A 16,979-nucleotide genomic window follows, 5' to 3' on the forward strand; every position below is an offset into this window, starting at 1 on the left:
ACACGCCCGTCGACGCGGCCGTGATGCAGCGCGCCGCCACCAGGCCGCAGCTCGCGGCGCACAAGCGGGTGAGGTGGTACTAGATGTCGCATACACGACAACACGCCCGTCGACGCGGCCGTGATGCAGCGCGCCGCCACCAGGCCGCAGCTCGCGGCGCACAAGCGGGTGAGGTGGTACTAGATGTCGCATACACGACAACACGCCCGTCGACGCGGCCGTGATGCAGCGCGCCGCCACCAGGCCGCAGCTCGCGGCGCACAAGCGGGTGAGGTGGTACTAGATGTCGCATACACGACAACACGCCCGTCGACGCGGCCGTGATGCAGCGCGCCGCCACCAGGCCGCAGCTCGCGGCGCACAAGCGGGTGAGGTGGTACTAGATGTCGCATACACGACAACACGCCCGTCGACGCGGCCGTGATGCAGCGCGCCGCCACCAGGCCGCAGCTCGCGGCGCACAAGCGGGTGAGGTGGTACTAGATGTCGCATACACGACAACACGCCCGTCGACGCGGCCGTGATGCAGCGCGCCGCCACCAGGCCGCAGCTCGCGGCGCACAAGCGGGTGAGGTGGTACTAGATGTCGCATACACGACAACACGCCCGTCGACGCGGCCGTGATGCAGCGCGCCGCCACCAGGCCGCAGCTCGCGGCGCACAAGCGGGTGAGGTGGTACTAGATGTCGCATACACGACAACACGCCCGTCGACGCGGCCGTGATGCAGCGCGCCGCCACCAGGCCGCAGCTCGCGGCGCACAAGCGGGTGAGGTGGTACTAGATGTCGCATACACGACAACACGCCCGTCGACGCGGCCGTGATGCAGCGCGCCGCCACCAGGCCGCAGCTCGCGGCGCACAAGCGGGTGAGGTGGTACTAGATGTCGCATACACGACAACACGCCCGTCGACGCGGCCGTGATGCAGCGCGCCGCCACCAGGCCGCAGCTCGCGGCGCACAAGCGGGTGAGGTGGTACTAGATGTCGCATACAAGACAACACGCCCGTCGACGCGGCCGTGATGCAGCGCGCCGCCACCAGGCCGCAGCTCGCGGCGCACAAGCGGGTGAGGTGGTACTAGATGTCGCATACAAGACAACACGCCCGTCGACGCGGCCGTGATGCAGCGCGCCGCCACCAGGCCGCAGCTCGCGGCGCACAAGCGGGTGAGGTGGTACTAGATGTCGCATACAAGACAACACGCCCGTCGACGCGGCCGTGATGCAGCGCGCCGCCACCAGGCCGCAGCTCGCGGCGCACAAGCGGGTGAGGTGGTACTAGATGTCGCATACAAGACAACACGCCCGTCGACGCGGCCGTGATGCAGCGCGCCGCCACCAGGCCGCAGCTCGCGGCGCACAAGCGGGTGAGGTGGTACTAGATGTCGCATACAAGACAACACGCCCGTCGACGCGGCCGTGATGCAGCGCGCCGCCACCAGGCCGCAGCTCGCGGCGCACAAGCGGGTGAGGTGGTACTAGATGTCGCATACAAGACAACACGCCCGTCGACGCGGCCGTGATGCAGCGCGCCGCCACCAGGCCGCAGCTCGCGGCGCACAAGCGGGTGAGGTGGTACTAGATGTCGCATACAAGACAACACGCCCGTCGACGCGGCCGTGATGCAGCGCGCCGCCACCAGGCCGCAGCTCGCGGCGCACAAGCGGGTGAGGTGGTACTAGATGTCGCATACAAGACAACACGCCCGTCGACGCGGCCGTGATGCAGCGCGCCGCCACCAGGCCGCAGCTCGCGGCGCACAAGCGGGTGAGGTGGTACTAGATGTCGCATACAAGACAACACGCCCGTCGACGCGGCCGTGATGCAGCGCGCCGCCACCAGGCCGCAGCTCGCGGCGCACAAGCGGGTGAGGTGGTACTAGATGTCGCATACAAGACAACACGCCCGTCGACGCGGCCGTGATGCAGCGCGCCGCCACCAGGCCGCAGCTCGCGGCGCACAAGCGGGTGAGGTGGTACTAGATGTCGCATACAAGACAACACGCCCGTCGACGCGGCCGTGATGCAGCGCGCCGCCACCAGGCCGCAGCTCGCGGCGCACAAGCGGGTGAGGTGGTACTAGATGTCGCATACAAGACAACACGCCCGTCGACGCGGCCGTGATGCAGCGCGCCGCCACCAGGCCGCAGCTCGCGGCGCACAAGCGGGTGAGGTGGTACTAGATGTCGCATACAAGACAACACGCCCGTCGACGCGGCCGTGATGCAGCGCGCCGCCACCAGGCCGCAGCTCGCGGCGCACAAGCGGGTGAGGTGGTACTAGATGTCGCATACAAGACAACACGCCCGTCGACGCGGCCGTGATGCAGCGCGCCGCCACCAGGCCGCAGCTCGCGGCGCACAAGCGGGTGAGGTGGTACTAGATGTCGCATACAAGACAACACGCCCGTCGACGCGGCCGTGATGCAGCGCGCCGCCACCAGGCCGCAGCTCGCGGCGCACAAGCGGGTGAGGTGGTACTAGATGTCGCATACAAGACAACACGCCCGTCGACGCGGCCGTGATGCAGCGCGCCGCCACCAGGCCGCAGCTCGCGGCGCACAAGCGGGTGAGGTGGTACTAGATGTCGCATACAAGACAACACGCCCGTCGACGCGGCCGTGATGCAGCGCGCCGCCACCAGGCCGCAGCTCGCGGCGCACAAGCGGGTGAGGTGGTACTAGATGTCGCATACAAGACAACACGCCCGTCGACGCGGCCGTGATGCAGCGCGCCGCCACCAGGCCGCAGCTCGCGGCGCACAAGCGGGTGAGGTGGTACTAGATGTCGCATACAAGACAACACGCCCGTCGACGCGGCCGTGATGCAGCGCGCCGCCACCAGGCCGCAGCTCGCGGCGCACAAGCGGGTGAGGTGGTACTAGATGTCGCATACAAGACAACACGCCCGTCGACGCGGCCGTGATGCAGCGCGCCGCCACCAGGCCGCAGCTCGCGGCGCACAAGCGGGTGAGGTGGTACTAGATGTCGCATACAAGACAACACGCCCGTCGACGCGGCCGTGATGCAGCGCGCCGCCACCAGGCCGCAGCTCGCGGCGCACAAGCGGGTGAGGTGGTACTAGATGTCGCATACAAGACAACACGCCCGTCGACGCGGCCGTGATGCAGCGCGCCGCCACCAGGCCGCAGCTCGCGGCGCACAAGCGGGTGAGGTGGTACTAGATGTCGCATACAAGACAACACGCCCGTCGACGCGGCCGTGATGCAGCGCGCCGCCACCAGGCCGCAGCTCGCGGCGCACAAGCGGGTGAGGTGGTACTAGATGTCGCATACAAGACAACACGCCCGTCTCACACGTTTGCATCGCAAGTCTATTCCGAAAAAGCAATCTGACTCTTAACCCAATGCCGAAGTTGAGTTGATACTACGGTAATGAGTTAGGTACTATATGAGCAAATTTTAGTATTACGTAGCACACCCACTAAATTGGAATGGTTGGCGCGCGCACTCGAGTTTGGGATATAGTTTTGAAATCTAGCGGCTACATTACGAACGTGATTTCAAATACAATATTGTGTCACGTAAAATACATCGAGATACTGTGTTTATCTTAGAGGATGTTGCGTTACAAACGCTTTAACACGTAATTTTGTCCCCAGATGATCCTCTTCGTATTCTGGTGCTACGCGTGCAAATTCCTCCCCTCCGTCATCTCCATACTAGTGCTCTATGGATTCACATTGAGGTACTTATTTATGTATTGGCACTACCTACAAATAAATGAATTTAAATATTAAACCAATTTGGGGACGGCGACAGAGTCCATTGTAAAGTTAGACCAAGCTAGGTTGGCGGCGATTTTGATAGGATAGACTGTGCAAGTGTTATTGAAGATTGAAGTTTAAAATAACATTCGCACAATCTGGGCTATCAAAATCGCTGCCAAATTAGCTTGGTCTAACTAGTTATTTATGAAAATATTTATGTTTTTAAAGTGGGCCTACTGAACATTACTTTGTTATTCATTCACAAACACATACCTATCCTAGATAAGATAAGATAATAAGATAAAATAATAATTTATTTCATTTTAATCTTAGTTGGTAAATACATAGTGGTCGAGTCCTCCTATTAGGTATGAAGTACCTGTATCAGGAGACCTCGCTCTTCCAGAATTACATTTTTTTTTAAATCTATACTCTATCTATAAGAGAAGTAAATAAAGTTAACATTACCATTATAAATTTATAATGAATTAACTAATTTGCCAAATTAACAACTACATTTACATTTATTAATTTTACATATTTAACATAGGTTCCTAAAATCATAGAGTAACTTATACTAGAGCGGTACTGTCATAGTAAATTTTGTAACCCCAGTAAATTCACTGCCATCTGTCGACACACTTTAAAACTTAAAATAAATATTTATAAAATACGATAAAATGTATTTAAATATGGATAAATGATTTTTTTATTTGCATTAATTATTTTTATATGATTTTGACCCATGTTCTTTCACTGGTATGCGTTAAAATTATAAATAACAAACGAAATAGTCAACGCCCTCTATACGAGTGTAGGCCAAAACTAGTGGCGCCATCTGATCGAAAATCAAATTTTCGTGATTTTCGAGGCACGTTTTTTCCTTAGACTGTGTCCATCTATTACGGAGTTATATCTATCTTTGCTAAAATTATTCTTACATATCTGTTTTAGTCATCGTGTGAGTGCATGTGTGTGTGTGTGTGTGTGTTTGTGGGGGGGGGGGGGTGTGTATCGTTTTATTTAAGTTTTTATTTACGAATTATATCTTCAGTAGCTTTATAGTCAAGTGCACTTATTTAATTATTGCTTTTTTACATTCATAGTTATTTAGCGATCCTCTTGGGATTAATTGTCCTAATACTAGTACAAATTACCTCCAATGAAATTTAAATCTTAATTAAATGAAACAGAGTTGCATTTGTTTTGTTTCGTTCGATTTTAAAACAAAAATTGAACTCTTATTGTCTAATACCATAGATTCAAATTTGATTGCCAATTTTCCTTGTATGGTGGGCCGCTAGGTCACATCATTCATGATGATAATTGGCCCAATGAGACGCGAACTCAAATGAATACCAAACTAAAGTCCACTGTCCTTTCAGATCGTTCTGCGAGCAAATATCCGAAGCAACCAACGCGACGTCCTGCTGGCTCGTGTATCCGATCAACGTGGGCAACTATTCGGAAGCCCACGACTTGACCAGGTTGAGCTGGCACGGCTGGGGCGACGACTTCTACGACGGGTTCTATCTGGCGCAGCACATCACACTAGCGCTGCTTACCTTGCATTTAAGTAAGTTGTCGCGTTTATACATAACTACCTACAGAACGTGGACAAGTATTCCGAAACCCACGACTTAACCAGGAAGAGCTGGCACGGCTGGGGCGACGACTTCTACGACGGGTTCTATCTGGCGCAGCACATCACACTAGCGCTGCTTACCTTGCATTTAAGTAAGTTGTCGCGTTTATACATAACTACCTACAGAACGTGGACAAGTATTCCGAAACCCACGACTTAACCAGGAAGAGCTGGCACGGCTGGGGCGACGACTTCTACGACGGGTTCTATCTGGCGCAGCACACTTTCCAATTCCAACTAGTTACACCTACAACATTGACCAATTTTTGTGGCAGAAGCAGGCGGCCGACCGCCCTGTATGGAGATCTTTTGTCATTAAACAAACTGATGACTTTGAATCTTGTCGACTTATGGAACTAGACATCAAACGGGATGAACTGAAAGCCCGACCACCAGCGGTTATCAGGTATAATTACAGCAATGGTGTCCTTACCTGCCCGTTGTTAATAAGATCGGCTACGCAAGCCAAACGGGCCCATAAACGTCTTCAGCAGCGGAGTTGAAGCAGTCGCCGTGGTCAAATGCCATTTTCAATCAAAAGGGTACTTATTGTCGGTTGTCAATAAGGCGCTATTTCCATACAGCTTCAATTAGAAATCAACCTTATTGACAAGCGACAATGTGGTACCTTTTGGTTGAAAATGTCACATATACTTATACCTAACAACGACGTGGCAACTGTTTTTGGATTCTGAAGCTCACAATTTTAATATTGAGCTTGAGCTTTTATTTAAGCTTGTACTGCATATTTTTCAAGCGAGTGTCTCTATTAAACTGATGCGGATACGCATGCCACTCCGTTGTGTGAACGAGACTGCACTATGTACAGTCAAGGGCATAAATATATATACATTCCCAAAGTTTCAAAAATATGTGTACGCTCTTACACCTTAGACAATAAAGTCGTGTTTACATATTTTTGAGCCATTAGTCTGGATTGATATTTTTGCCTTCGATTGTACGTAAGTAGCGAATGGTAGCGATGACCCTCTCGCTCGCTCGCTCACAGGAACGGCGTGAGCATCCACATCCACTGTTAAGACCGCCTAAATCATTCCGCTTGAATATACCTAGTGGCAATTAATTTCTATTGAATTTTTTTTCTGTCCTCAGTTGTAATATCGTTGTCTTTCATACACCGACAATCTTCCATTTGGCAGCGTTGCTTTTGGAGCAACAAGGTGTGGTCCGTCGCCGTGCTCGTTCTGTAAGCGAACTTTTATATCTTCTAATGCGCTTGTTCATTACCGTCTATTTAGTGGATAGAGGAGCGCTTCTCCATACAAACGCCATCATCATCTGAGTGAGGCACTACAGCCGCGGGTGGGCCTTAGCCTGGTCAAGCAAATCTCTCCAGTCCGATCTGTTTGTGGCTTTCCTTCTCCAACTTTTCACTCCTAAGGTCCTGATGTCCTGGTATACGCCGTCCAACCATCTGAGCTTGGGCTTTCATTTCCCTATGCGGCCGAGCGGGGTATTTAGTGGATAGAGGAGCGCTTCTCCATACAAACGTATTCCACATTATTTAGTTATTTACACCTCTTCCACAAGCAATAAAGGCCTCCTCACATATATCGACGCGGAATCAGCAGAAGCCGAGTAGACGACATAAAGTTGCTTATTATGTTCTAGAGCATAAAGTACAATCATCTATTACGACCCTTATTGACTTAGCAATAAAGTCCAAAAACTGCCAGCCCTGCCGGGCGCCCCCGACACAAGTCACAACCGTGTACAATTTTCTTTAGTCTTGAATAAATACGGTAAAATAACCTACAATATTGGATATTTTTGTATATTTTACTCACAATCGAAGTGAAAAGCAGTAAGGCATAAATGTCCATTTTTATCCTCGAATATATAAATAAATTGCCTCGGATAACAATGGATCGCTTTTTGTGCCCTTGTTGTACAATCTACTATATATCCGCGGAACAACAGCGAAAAAGACGTCGACGCGTCGGCCGATGCCAGCCGAGCCGATTGGCGACTTTTTCGCTCCTATTGCGCAGACATAAATCGTTTTTTACATCACCTATTCGAAAAGGGCACTTTTCTTCCCTGCTAGGAGGGATCAAAGTGGCACTTTTCTGTTCAAGGACATTTTGTTGCCAGTATAAAATATTGACACAAAAACATGAAATTAGTATGCATATAATCGATTACAATTTCTTTATAATCGATTACGTGCATTCAATTTTTCCAACTTAAATAATATTTTGTTGTAATTGTAAACAATAAATGTAATTAGTGTATTTTAAATTAATTAATAGCATATTTAAATTAAGTAAATTAATTAATTAGCGTAATATTTACAAAGAAACGTAAAAAACATTAGTTTAATAATTTAATTTTTATTTTGACTTTTTAGGTCTCCTTAAACGCAGTCATACTTGTCTATGCAATTTAAAAAGTTGATATTTAAAAAGTTTTGTACAAATATTTCACAAAGCATAATTATGCGGTTCTGTATTGTGTATAATAAATATGTAAATAATTAGTTTAAATCAATAAATTTATAATAATAAATATAACTGATATCAGTCTTTATAGTGTTCTTCCGAAGATTTGGTTCAAAGGGGTAAGAGCTAATTTGTTACCAGAAAAAATCTACAAAAATAATGTACTTGATTTTCATTTTATCATTTTAGGTGTTTGCTGCTGTCTTTGAAAAGATATAAGGTACATAATTATGAGCTGTGGGTACTTTTAATTTGTCAGTACAGTCACGTCTGAAAATATCGATACGAACAAAGTGCCAGAAGTATGTACCTATACTAAGGTCGTGTATACATATTTCTGGCACTTTGTCCGTATCGATCTTTGCTTAAAATAATAATGTTTTGAAACCTAATATATGTATGTAATTTCCTCATAGGTGATGTGAAAAGCAGTATGTGTCACATGGTAGCAAAATTATTTTCACTTTGGGCGTGCCCTCGCTACGCTCAGGATTCTATTATAGAATCCTTCGCTTCGTTTAGGATTTAATTGTACGCCCTCGCCGTAAATATGTCATTTTGCTCCCTTGTGACACAATCTACTATTTCTATCGGCGTTTGCTGATTCCGCGTCGATATAAATATGTGGGAAGGAAGACGCTAACTCTTTGCTACTAGGTACCTTACTTCCTACGATGTTGCGAGTCGACAAAGTAGCAATAATGCCAATATACATGTCGATGTTTCAGAATACTCCTCCAAGCAGCCATAAGCCTGTTCATGCTGCGACACAACTATGGTTCCTGTGAGAACTGGGAGCTATGCTCGTTGCGCTACCACGTTCCTTGGCGGTTGGCGCTCGGCTACGGGGGCTCGCTTCTCGCTGTGTTCGCACTTAACGAGTTCATCAAGTGGCAGGAAATCAAGTGAGTGCCATTACAGCTTTTAAACAACGCCATCTAGCGTTATGTGGTAACTCCAAGGAGTTTAATTCATGTTACGACACAAGTACGGTACCTGTGAGAACTGGGAGCTATGTTTGCTACGCTCATGCCAAAATTGACAGTACATGTTAAGGAGATAGGAAAAAGCGTGACAACGGGGTACGGGGGGGTCCAAAAACTCGAAATTTTGTGTGATTTATGGATGACGCCTTCGTACCTACATACACCTGTAATTTTGTAAAGAAAAAAGGCACAACACAAAAATAGCAAAGTATCAAAAGTATATGTATGTAGGGATTATGTCAATGTTGCAGTGTTGTGACACTTGTGACCAAGACGGGCCATATAATTATATTGAAGTCTTAATTTAACGTTTTCTTGTTTTGTTTGCAGGGCCGACGTGCGAAATCAAAGACGAGCCCGATTGGACTTTGGGACGAAACTGGGCATGAACTCTCCTTTCTAGTCAATTTTACTAACATTTTTGAACGTTTTTCGTGCTTTCGCTCGGGACCACTAAAGCCAACCACTGGTCGGTTGGCTGAAACCCGAGCCCTGACGAGGCCTAAGCGGCTGAAACTACCGTTTTAAGTTAAGGAAAAGTGACATAGTACTTATTTAATTATTTATATTGCGCTCTATTTTGTACTTACTGTTTTACAGTACGCTGTTTTTGATAAACATACAAATTTATTACTAATAAATATTTCCAAAATAAACATATTTTTAATGATAATTTATTTTATATACATAGTTGAATTTTTTTAAGCTGACCGTTTAGGACTATGAGCTCTCATAGTCCTAAACGGTCAGCTTAAATTTTTTTATCTATACCGCCCATAGGCCACCAAACGAAGGAAATACACCCCTGTATTTCTTTTCGTTCGTTAAATAATTCGTGTATAAGCAAATTTTGGCATAGTTGTAGGGAATGGTGTATTAAACAATATACTAAAAGTGCATAGTGGTGGGTGGGGGTGAAGCTAACGGGTAGGAGGGGGGTTTTAGGGTCCCTTTTTATAGTAGTAGTAGTAACTCTTTATTGTACAAAAAGAAACATAAAACAAGAGAAAAACGCATCATTTGTACAAAGGCGAACTTATCCCTTTCAGGGATCTCTTCCAGTTAGCCTAGTAGTTATAGTTTTTCGTAAATAACTTTTAAACTGTGGCCCGTAGCATAAAATGTTCTACTACATAAGTAATCTACAAAAAAGATTCAGTACACTTTTTCGCTAGGATCAATATTTCAAAATATATCAAAGTGAGAAAGTTACCTTTAATTTTTTCTATGGTCGTTTTTTTTTGTTTTTCGTAAATAACTCGTATACGCGTAGCCCACAGCGAAAAATAATCTGTATCAAATTTCCTACAAAATAGATATAGGTACAGGATGTCCCCAAAAAGCACGTCAAAGTGACACTGGAGGTAGGACCACAGCACTAGGATTACATAAGCATACATTTTAGGTCTGTGGGTAGGACACCCTAAGAGGAGGATTAAATTCCACTTTTTTTTATAATGGTTGGCTCATTTTCTATCGATTTAGCTAAATTTTGTTATTTAATATGTGTCAAGTACCCAATTTTGTCTTTTCCGTTTCCCAAGGAAGAGCATTGATAAGTCAAATACCAATAATTCTGTTACAGCGCAAAACTATGTCAAGAGCAGTTCAGGTAAATATGTCACAGCCAGACAAGACAATAGGCACAAATTTTAGTCTTAGCTTACGGAAACAGACGAGACCACTTTGTTTTTCTGAGTGTGTATAACCCAGATCGAACAAAAAACCGGACAAGTGCGAGTCGGACTCGCCCACCGAGGGATCCATACTTTTTAGTACAATACAATACTCTTTATTGCACACCTCACATAGTTTACAATAAATGTACAGTATCATAAACAAAGACAATTGGATAAAGGTAACAACAGGCGGTTTTATCGTTTAAGAGCGATCTCTTCCAGACAACCTTTAGTTATCGGAGACAATATAATTAGTATTAAATGTGTTGTTAGAGAGGCAACAGAAATTCATCATCTGTGCTAATTTCAATTGTCTAACTTTCACGGTTCATGACATACAGCCTGGTGACAGACAGACATACAGACGGACAGCGGAGTCTTAGTAATAGGGTCCCGTTTTTACCCTTCGGGTACGGAACCCTCTTATGCTGCGACTCGCAATGTAAGATAATGTTTTCCATTTGCTGAAGGTACGTTTTTTAATGAATGAAACAAGACCATCGAAACAAATACATCGTTTATTTTAGACTAAGTAATTTGTGATGTATATTATACACAGCAGTCATCGGCGATCGTTTCGTTCGACGTCCTCGTTAACTATGCTAATTATATGATTAATACAAATCAACACTAGTTACATTTGTTAATAACAATTTTTAATTGCATTTTCCATTCCTACGCTAATGTTAGTAACTAAACACTTGTACTTAGAGGTAAGAAAATATTTTCGCCAGTACTAGGAGTCTTCGGGCAAGTCTAATATCTCTATGACGAAAGAGCAGACATCTGTCTCTTTCTGACTGTGCTCTTGGCAGAACGGGTGAGCAAGCAAGGCGTCATAGTTGGGCCTCAGCTTGTAATCTTTTTTCAGGCACTGTGTGATCATGTCATCAAAATCTGCTGAAAATTGATCTTTTGGAAGACTGGGCGGGTCGTCTTTGACCACTTGTTTCAACTGCTCAAATGGCGTGCCCCAGGTATTATACGGGAATTTACCTGTAGCTAGTTCTATCATTGATATTCCTAAAGACCAAACATCACTACGTATATCATATTGGCCAGGATTGCCCGTAGGATCAATCCTCTCGGGAGCCATGTACGGTTTGCATCCTGCATCAATAGTCTTAGCAACAGAATCAACCAAGTAACCTGATATACCAAAGTCGCACATTTTGACTTCTCCTTTTCTATTGATCAATATATTAGAAGGCTTCACATCTCTGTGGATTACCTTTAGTTTTGAGTGGAGGTAGTGCAAGGCGCTGACAACAGAGAAAGCTATTTTACCAAGTATGTTCTCAGGTATAGTTTGGTTGTTCTTGTAGACTTTAGCGTAGAACTTGTCTAGGCTCATGTCCATGACTTCCATGCAGATCCAGACGTCGCCCTCGCGGAACATGGCTCCGTAGAAGTGTACGGTGTAGGGGCACGCGCTGGCGCGCATAGACACGTCCAGGTCCATTAGCAGCCGCTTTAGCTCTTGTGACTGTGTGTTAAAAGTTGCTGTGATTCGCTGAAACATGAATAAAGTCTTGAATAAGTAAAATTTCTGTTATTGGGATTTTTGATCTTTGGAATTAAAAAAGGTGTAATTATTTTGATGGTGAATGTATGAGAGTTGTAAAGGGGAAATTCAAAGGGCTGTGGAGTTAACGGGACCACTTTTCAGCCTGGCAACATCGCGCAACGCATTTCTAGAAGCCTAGGAGCACCACTACAAGGATCAGAAGTCAAACTGCGGTCTGATTCAGTTCCAGAGATCCTTGTAAATAAGTAGTAATAGATCAGATAACTTTTAATATTGGAATAGTGTAAAAAATGCATACTTCTGCAGATTTCATTCTAATGTCCCCAGTCCTAAAGAGTGTGGTATCACTTTCTTTTTCAGGCAAGGTAGTCATGATCACGTCTACCATATCCTAATGGTGGTACATCTACCATGTCCTTTCTCACTACAGCGCATCATAGTTGGTGCGTTAGCCTGGTCCGACTATAGTAATATGTTGAACTGGAAGAACTTAAGCATTACTATTTGCAGAAAAACTGGCAGGAAAACTCCCTACATACATTCTTATTACTGGCCAGTGACACTTAGGGATTTAAAAAATAACAAATGGGAAGCCAACTAAAAACATAACCTTTTGACCTTGGGTTTTACCTTGACAGCCATGGTGGTGTTGCTGGGCCGGTGCAGCATTTTCTCGACAATGCCGTACGCGCCGCGGCCCAAGTCGCAGATCTTGACTAGATCATCAGCATGCACCGTAAATGTTTTATCGTCCACAGTTATAGTAGTCTGCTTGTCCAAGTTACGAGGAGGCGTACTAAAAATACATAAACATAATCGAATAACATATCTATAACACCGTATACGTAACTGATAAGTCAAAATAAGTTTATTTTAGTAATTTTGAACGGAAATGTAGCAAGTCAAGAATTACTTACACCGCCACTTCCTCCTCCTTCTTGAAGTTGAAGCCGGGTGGCTTTCTTTTCCCGCCAGACATATTGGTTACTTTTTCAAGAAGTTAACTAACGTAAATTAGCTTATACACGGCTAAAATTGACGAATACACAGACTAGCGTCCTGTGGTAGCAGGCGCTGGATCTACCGTATTACGCTAATAATTCAACTATTTACATGTCAATTATAACTCCACTTCATTATTCCTGCGACAACTTTGTTAATACGCATGAATTTAAGCAATTTTCATAATCAAATATAAAAATATCTCAAAATATTCCAGTAGAGCACATACCTACGGATTTGACATTTGTGGGCAAGTGTTGCTACATCCACCCACTCATTCATCCATAAAAAAAGTTACCAGCTTCATATGCTGAATGACCTTAGCAGACCTTATGGCGTAACACACCATTGCACCGCACCAAGGTCGCGAGGCACCCATAAGTAAGAGCGAGAAAGAGATATCTCTTGGTGCGGTGCGATGGTGTGTTATGGCCTTTACCGAAAAACCGGCCAAGCGCGAGTCGGACTCGCGCACGAAGGGTCCCGTACAAAGAATATAATAGAATAGAAATAATTTATTCGTTAGCACACACAAATAGAAAGTATACTCACTAACTGAGCTCTTTCCTTCTATCTTGATATAGTTCTGTATCACTGACAGTCCGATATCGTCCGGCGGACTGATAGTCAGTGGACCCCATAATATTAATAAAACAAATTAATCGTTTGTTGTATATTTATTCATACATAAAAGCAAAATCGAGCCCAATGAGGTATTAAACATAAGTAGGTAATATAAAAATATCAAAACAATTACTTAACATTTTCCTAAAACTACAATTGTTATAATAGAGATTACTTTGTAGAGAACTTTACAGCTCTGACTGCGCGTCTCGCTTTTTTCGTAGCTTCTTCTTTCAACCTATGTCTCTTCTCTTTCTCAGCCAAACCTACCACTACATCATGCTGTAATGCATTCTTTACTCCAGCTTTTGCGAACAACTTGCTCAAAACGTAGTCGTCGTCATTGTGATGCTTTTCTTTTTCTTTCTTACTTTTCTTCTTCTTGACCTTTTTCACAGCTATCAGGTTCTCTATTTCTGGTTCAGAAATGTCTGAGGAATGTTTTCTTTTGCGTTTTGATTTGTGATGCTTATGAGAAGTTTTGCTATCTTCAATATTATGTACACTTTGTGGTGGGTTTGATTGATCATTAAATATTTCACTGTGAATCTCATTCTCTACTTTACTATCAGGTACAATTTCTAATGGTATTGATGATTCTTTTTTGTACTGATAATCCTCATCAACACTAACAATTTCTTGGTTACCAGAATTGTTCCTATTATCTACATTTTGCATTATATCATCATCTCCATCACCAGACACTTCACCCTCCTCTAATTCAGTCCCTTTGGTTTTAAGTGCCTCTTTGAGTAAATTTTCCTCATAATCCTTCTTGGAGTGCATGTTAATGATATCTAATTCTGATAAAACACTGTCAAATGGAACATTGGTTACTTTGTCATCAATTATATTTATTTCTGGTGGACGGACTGCAGGAGGATTTAAAAGGAGGTCTCTTTTTTTCTTATATTTTTCTCGAGGATCTTCTGCATCTTCTGAGGGTTTTGGTTTAACATTACTTGCAATTTTTTTGCTTATTTCCCTGGCTCTTCTTCTCATTTCTTCTAATTTCTTTTTTGATATAGAGTCTCTACTGTTTTTAGGTACTTGGTTATTTGTTTCTTGTTTTCTATTATTCACATTGACCTTTGTATGTTTAAAAAGAGCTGCAGTTTCAGTATCTCCTTCGCAATTTGGTTCATCAAAAGTGAAAAGACCTTGTAATGTGCTAGTTGTAAGAACATTCTTCTGATTTGGATTTATTAGTATTTTATTGCTTAGAAAATGCTTGAATATTTGCCTTTGGTATATTTTTTCTTCAATAGTTCCTCCAGATAAAAGTCTATACACAGTTACATGTCTCTGCTGACCAATTCTCCAAGCTCTTTCTTTGGCTTGGCTGTCCGTGGCTGGATTCCAATCGGGGTCATAAATAATTACCCTATTAGCCCCCGTCAGATTTACTCCTAAGCCTCCCACTCTTGTTGTTGCTAGGAATACCAGATATTCAGAATTTTCATTGAAGGTCTTAATTAGACTTTGTCTAATACCAACACTCACTGTGCCATCCATTTTTAAGTATTTATAATCTTGGTTTTGTAAATACTGTTCCAGTAAACATAACATTGCTCTTGATTGTGAAAATATCAAGGCTCTGTGGCCTTGCTTCTGCCATATCTTTAAAAGAGAATGTACTACTGTCATTTTACCAGACCTTTTCCAAGAACCAAAAGAATGTTCATCAACTTTTTCGCATTCTTCTTGTGCTTCATATAAGTATAGATCAGGATGATTGCAGATTTTTCTTAATGTTGATAGAGCAACTAATACTCTGGCTCTCAGTGGATCACCATATCTGCTTTCTTTATCTAGAATACTCCTTACAGTTGAACTCATGAGATAACCCATATACAGGTCCCTCTGTTCCTGGCTAAATGCACAGAAAAGTACTTGTTCATTTTTCTCAGGCAGTTTTATATGCTCCTGCACTTCTGCTTTTGTTCTGCGCAACATATATGGTGTGATCATATTTTTAAGTGCTTTTGCAATTTCGAAAGCTGTTGCTTCTTGGAATTCAGTGGCATTGGCATATCCTCCTTGGGTTATTGGTTGAGCGAAATGTTCCATAAATGCATTATAAGTACCAAGAAGGCCAGGCCTCATGAAGTCAAATAATGACCAAAGTTCTTGTAAACTATTCTGCATAGGAGATCCAGTAATTAGTATTTTGTGAGGTGTCTGAAATTTCTTAACAAGCTTACTAACTTGAGTTTCAGGATTCCTGATCTTGTGGCCTTCATCCAATATCATGTAATGCCATTTTCTGGCCATTAGGTCTTTGCTGTATTTGACAACACCAGCATATGTTATGAGTAAGATGCCATGAGAATCATGCAGATCCCGAATAAGTCTGTTGTGATTTCCAGAGTGAGAGCCAGAGTGGTGGAGCACAGCAACTCTGATGTAAGGGCACCAGTAGTGAAAGTGTGTTACCCACTGAAAAATAACAGTGGCCGGTGCCACAATTATGGAAGGGCCTAGTCCACCCCAGCTGCCTAGGTGGGTCTTGGAGAGTCCGGCTAGGAATGCTATAATTTGTACAGTTTTTCCTAATCCCATCTCATCTCCAAGTAAACCTCCAGACTGCACCTGATGCAACTCCCATAACCACTTGACACCAATCTTTTGATACTTGTACAATTGCTTCCAAATGTAAGTAGGGACATTAAGACCATTTTGCAGTTCATGTAATTCATCCACATCCTTGTTGCCGTCTACAACATGGTTGATATCTGCAGACATTGATTCTCCTTCATAATTTCCAGCGCAAGCTGCTGCAAGGTTTTTTTTCCAGATGTCTAATCTTTCATTGTAGAGATGTGTGTCCCCATCATCTATTATTTTCTTCAAATTTTGTCTGGTGCGCGACGTAGTGGAGGATGCAGGGATGTTAATATTAGGAATCTCCGCATCTTCTTCGTCTTCGCCAGAAGGTAAATATTCACTGCCTTCATCAGAGTCCCGCGCCGCAGACGTATTAGGAGTAGGAGGCGTAGGAGCATGTGATACCTCTACATTATCTCTCAGTCCATGTTTAGAATTAGAACATTTTTTATTCACCAAAGTTTTGTCCTGTTTCTTAGATATTAATGCGGCGGCCACCTTACTTTTCTCTGACACAGAAGACTTTTTAGAGCTCGTTTTTATGTCACATTTTTGCTTGGCAAACGCCAGTTGACTTTCGAGGTATTTATTTATATCAACCATTATTTACATTCAACTTTGGGGCGAAATAATAAATGTTAACATGGTGCAATAACAATTACATCAAAGAGTATAAACGTAGTGATTATATGCTCTTTGAAATCTATAAATCATGTTT

General features: G+C 44.1%; 3 protein-coding genes across 5 annotated transcripts in view; 1 reads left to right on the forward strand and 2 right to left on the reverse strand.

Annotated features, from left to right (window-relative positions):
- The window catches only part of LOC134744171 (transmembrane protein 94), a 32,144-nt gene extending 22,658 nt beyond the window's left edge, over nucleotides 1-9,486 (forward strand). For all 3 annotated transcript variants that reach the window (XM_063677881.1, XM_063677882.1, XM_063677883.1), the window contains 6 exons: nucleotides 3,621-3,706; nucleotides 5,114-5,215; nucleotides 5,377-5,465; nucleotides 6,487-6,580; nucleotides 8,564-8,740; nucleotides 9,152-9,486. In XM_063677881.1, the coding sequence (XP_063533951.1) occupies nucleotides 3,621-3,706; nucleotides 5,114-5,215; nucleotides 5,377-5,465; nucleotides 6,487-6,580; nucleotides 8,564-8,740; nucleotides 9,152-9,224 (621 nt within the window). In that variant the 3' untranslated portion in view covers nucleotides 9,225-9,486. The remainder of the gene's footprint in view (nucleotides 1-3,620; nucleotides 3,707-5,113; nucleotides 5,216-5,376; nucleotides 5,466-6,486; nucleotides 6,581-8,563; nucleotides 8,741-9,151) is intronic.
- A 1,514-nt stretch (nucleotides 9,487-11,000) lies between these two features.
- On the reverse strand, nucleotides 11,001-13,293 carry LOC134744188 (dual specificity mitogen-activated protein kinase kinase 6). Its single transcript, XM_063677908.1, has 3 exons — nucleotides 12,946-13,293; nucleotides 12,659-12,824; nucleotides 11,001-12,013 (listed from the first exon to the last, which is right to left on the reverse strand). The coding sequence occupies exons 1-3, from the start codon at nucleotides 13,005-13,007 to the stop codon at nucleotides 11,237-11,239; spliced, it is 1,005 nt and encodes a 334-aa protein (XP_063533978.1). The 5' UTR covers nucleotides 13,008-13,293; the 3' UTR covers nucleotides 11,001-11,236.
- Nucleotides 13,294-13,719: 426 nt separating this feature from the next.
- Nucleotides 13,720-16,979, reverse strand: LOC134744139 (DNA excision repair protein ERCC-6-like). The gene has a single exon (XM_063677838.1). It carries the CDS (start codon nucleotides 16,862-16,864, stop codon nucleotides 13,826-13,828), a length of 3,039 nt encoding a protein of 1,012 aa, XP_063533908.1. The 5' UTR covers nucleotides 16,865-16,979; the 3' UTR covers nucleotides 13,720-13,825.

This window comes from Cydia strobilella, chromosome 9 (assembly GCF_947568885.1).
Source record: "Cydia strobilella chromosome 9, ilCydStro3.1, whole genome shotgun sequence".
Lineage (NCBI taxonomy): Eukaryota > Metazoa > Arthropoda > Insecta > Lepidoptera > Tortricidae > Cydia > Cydia strobilella.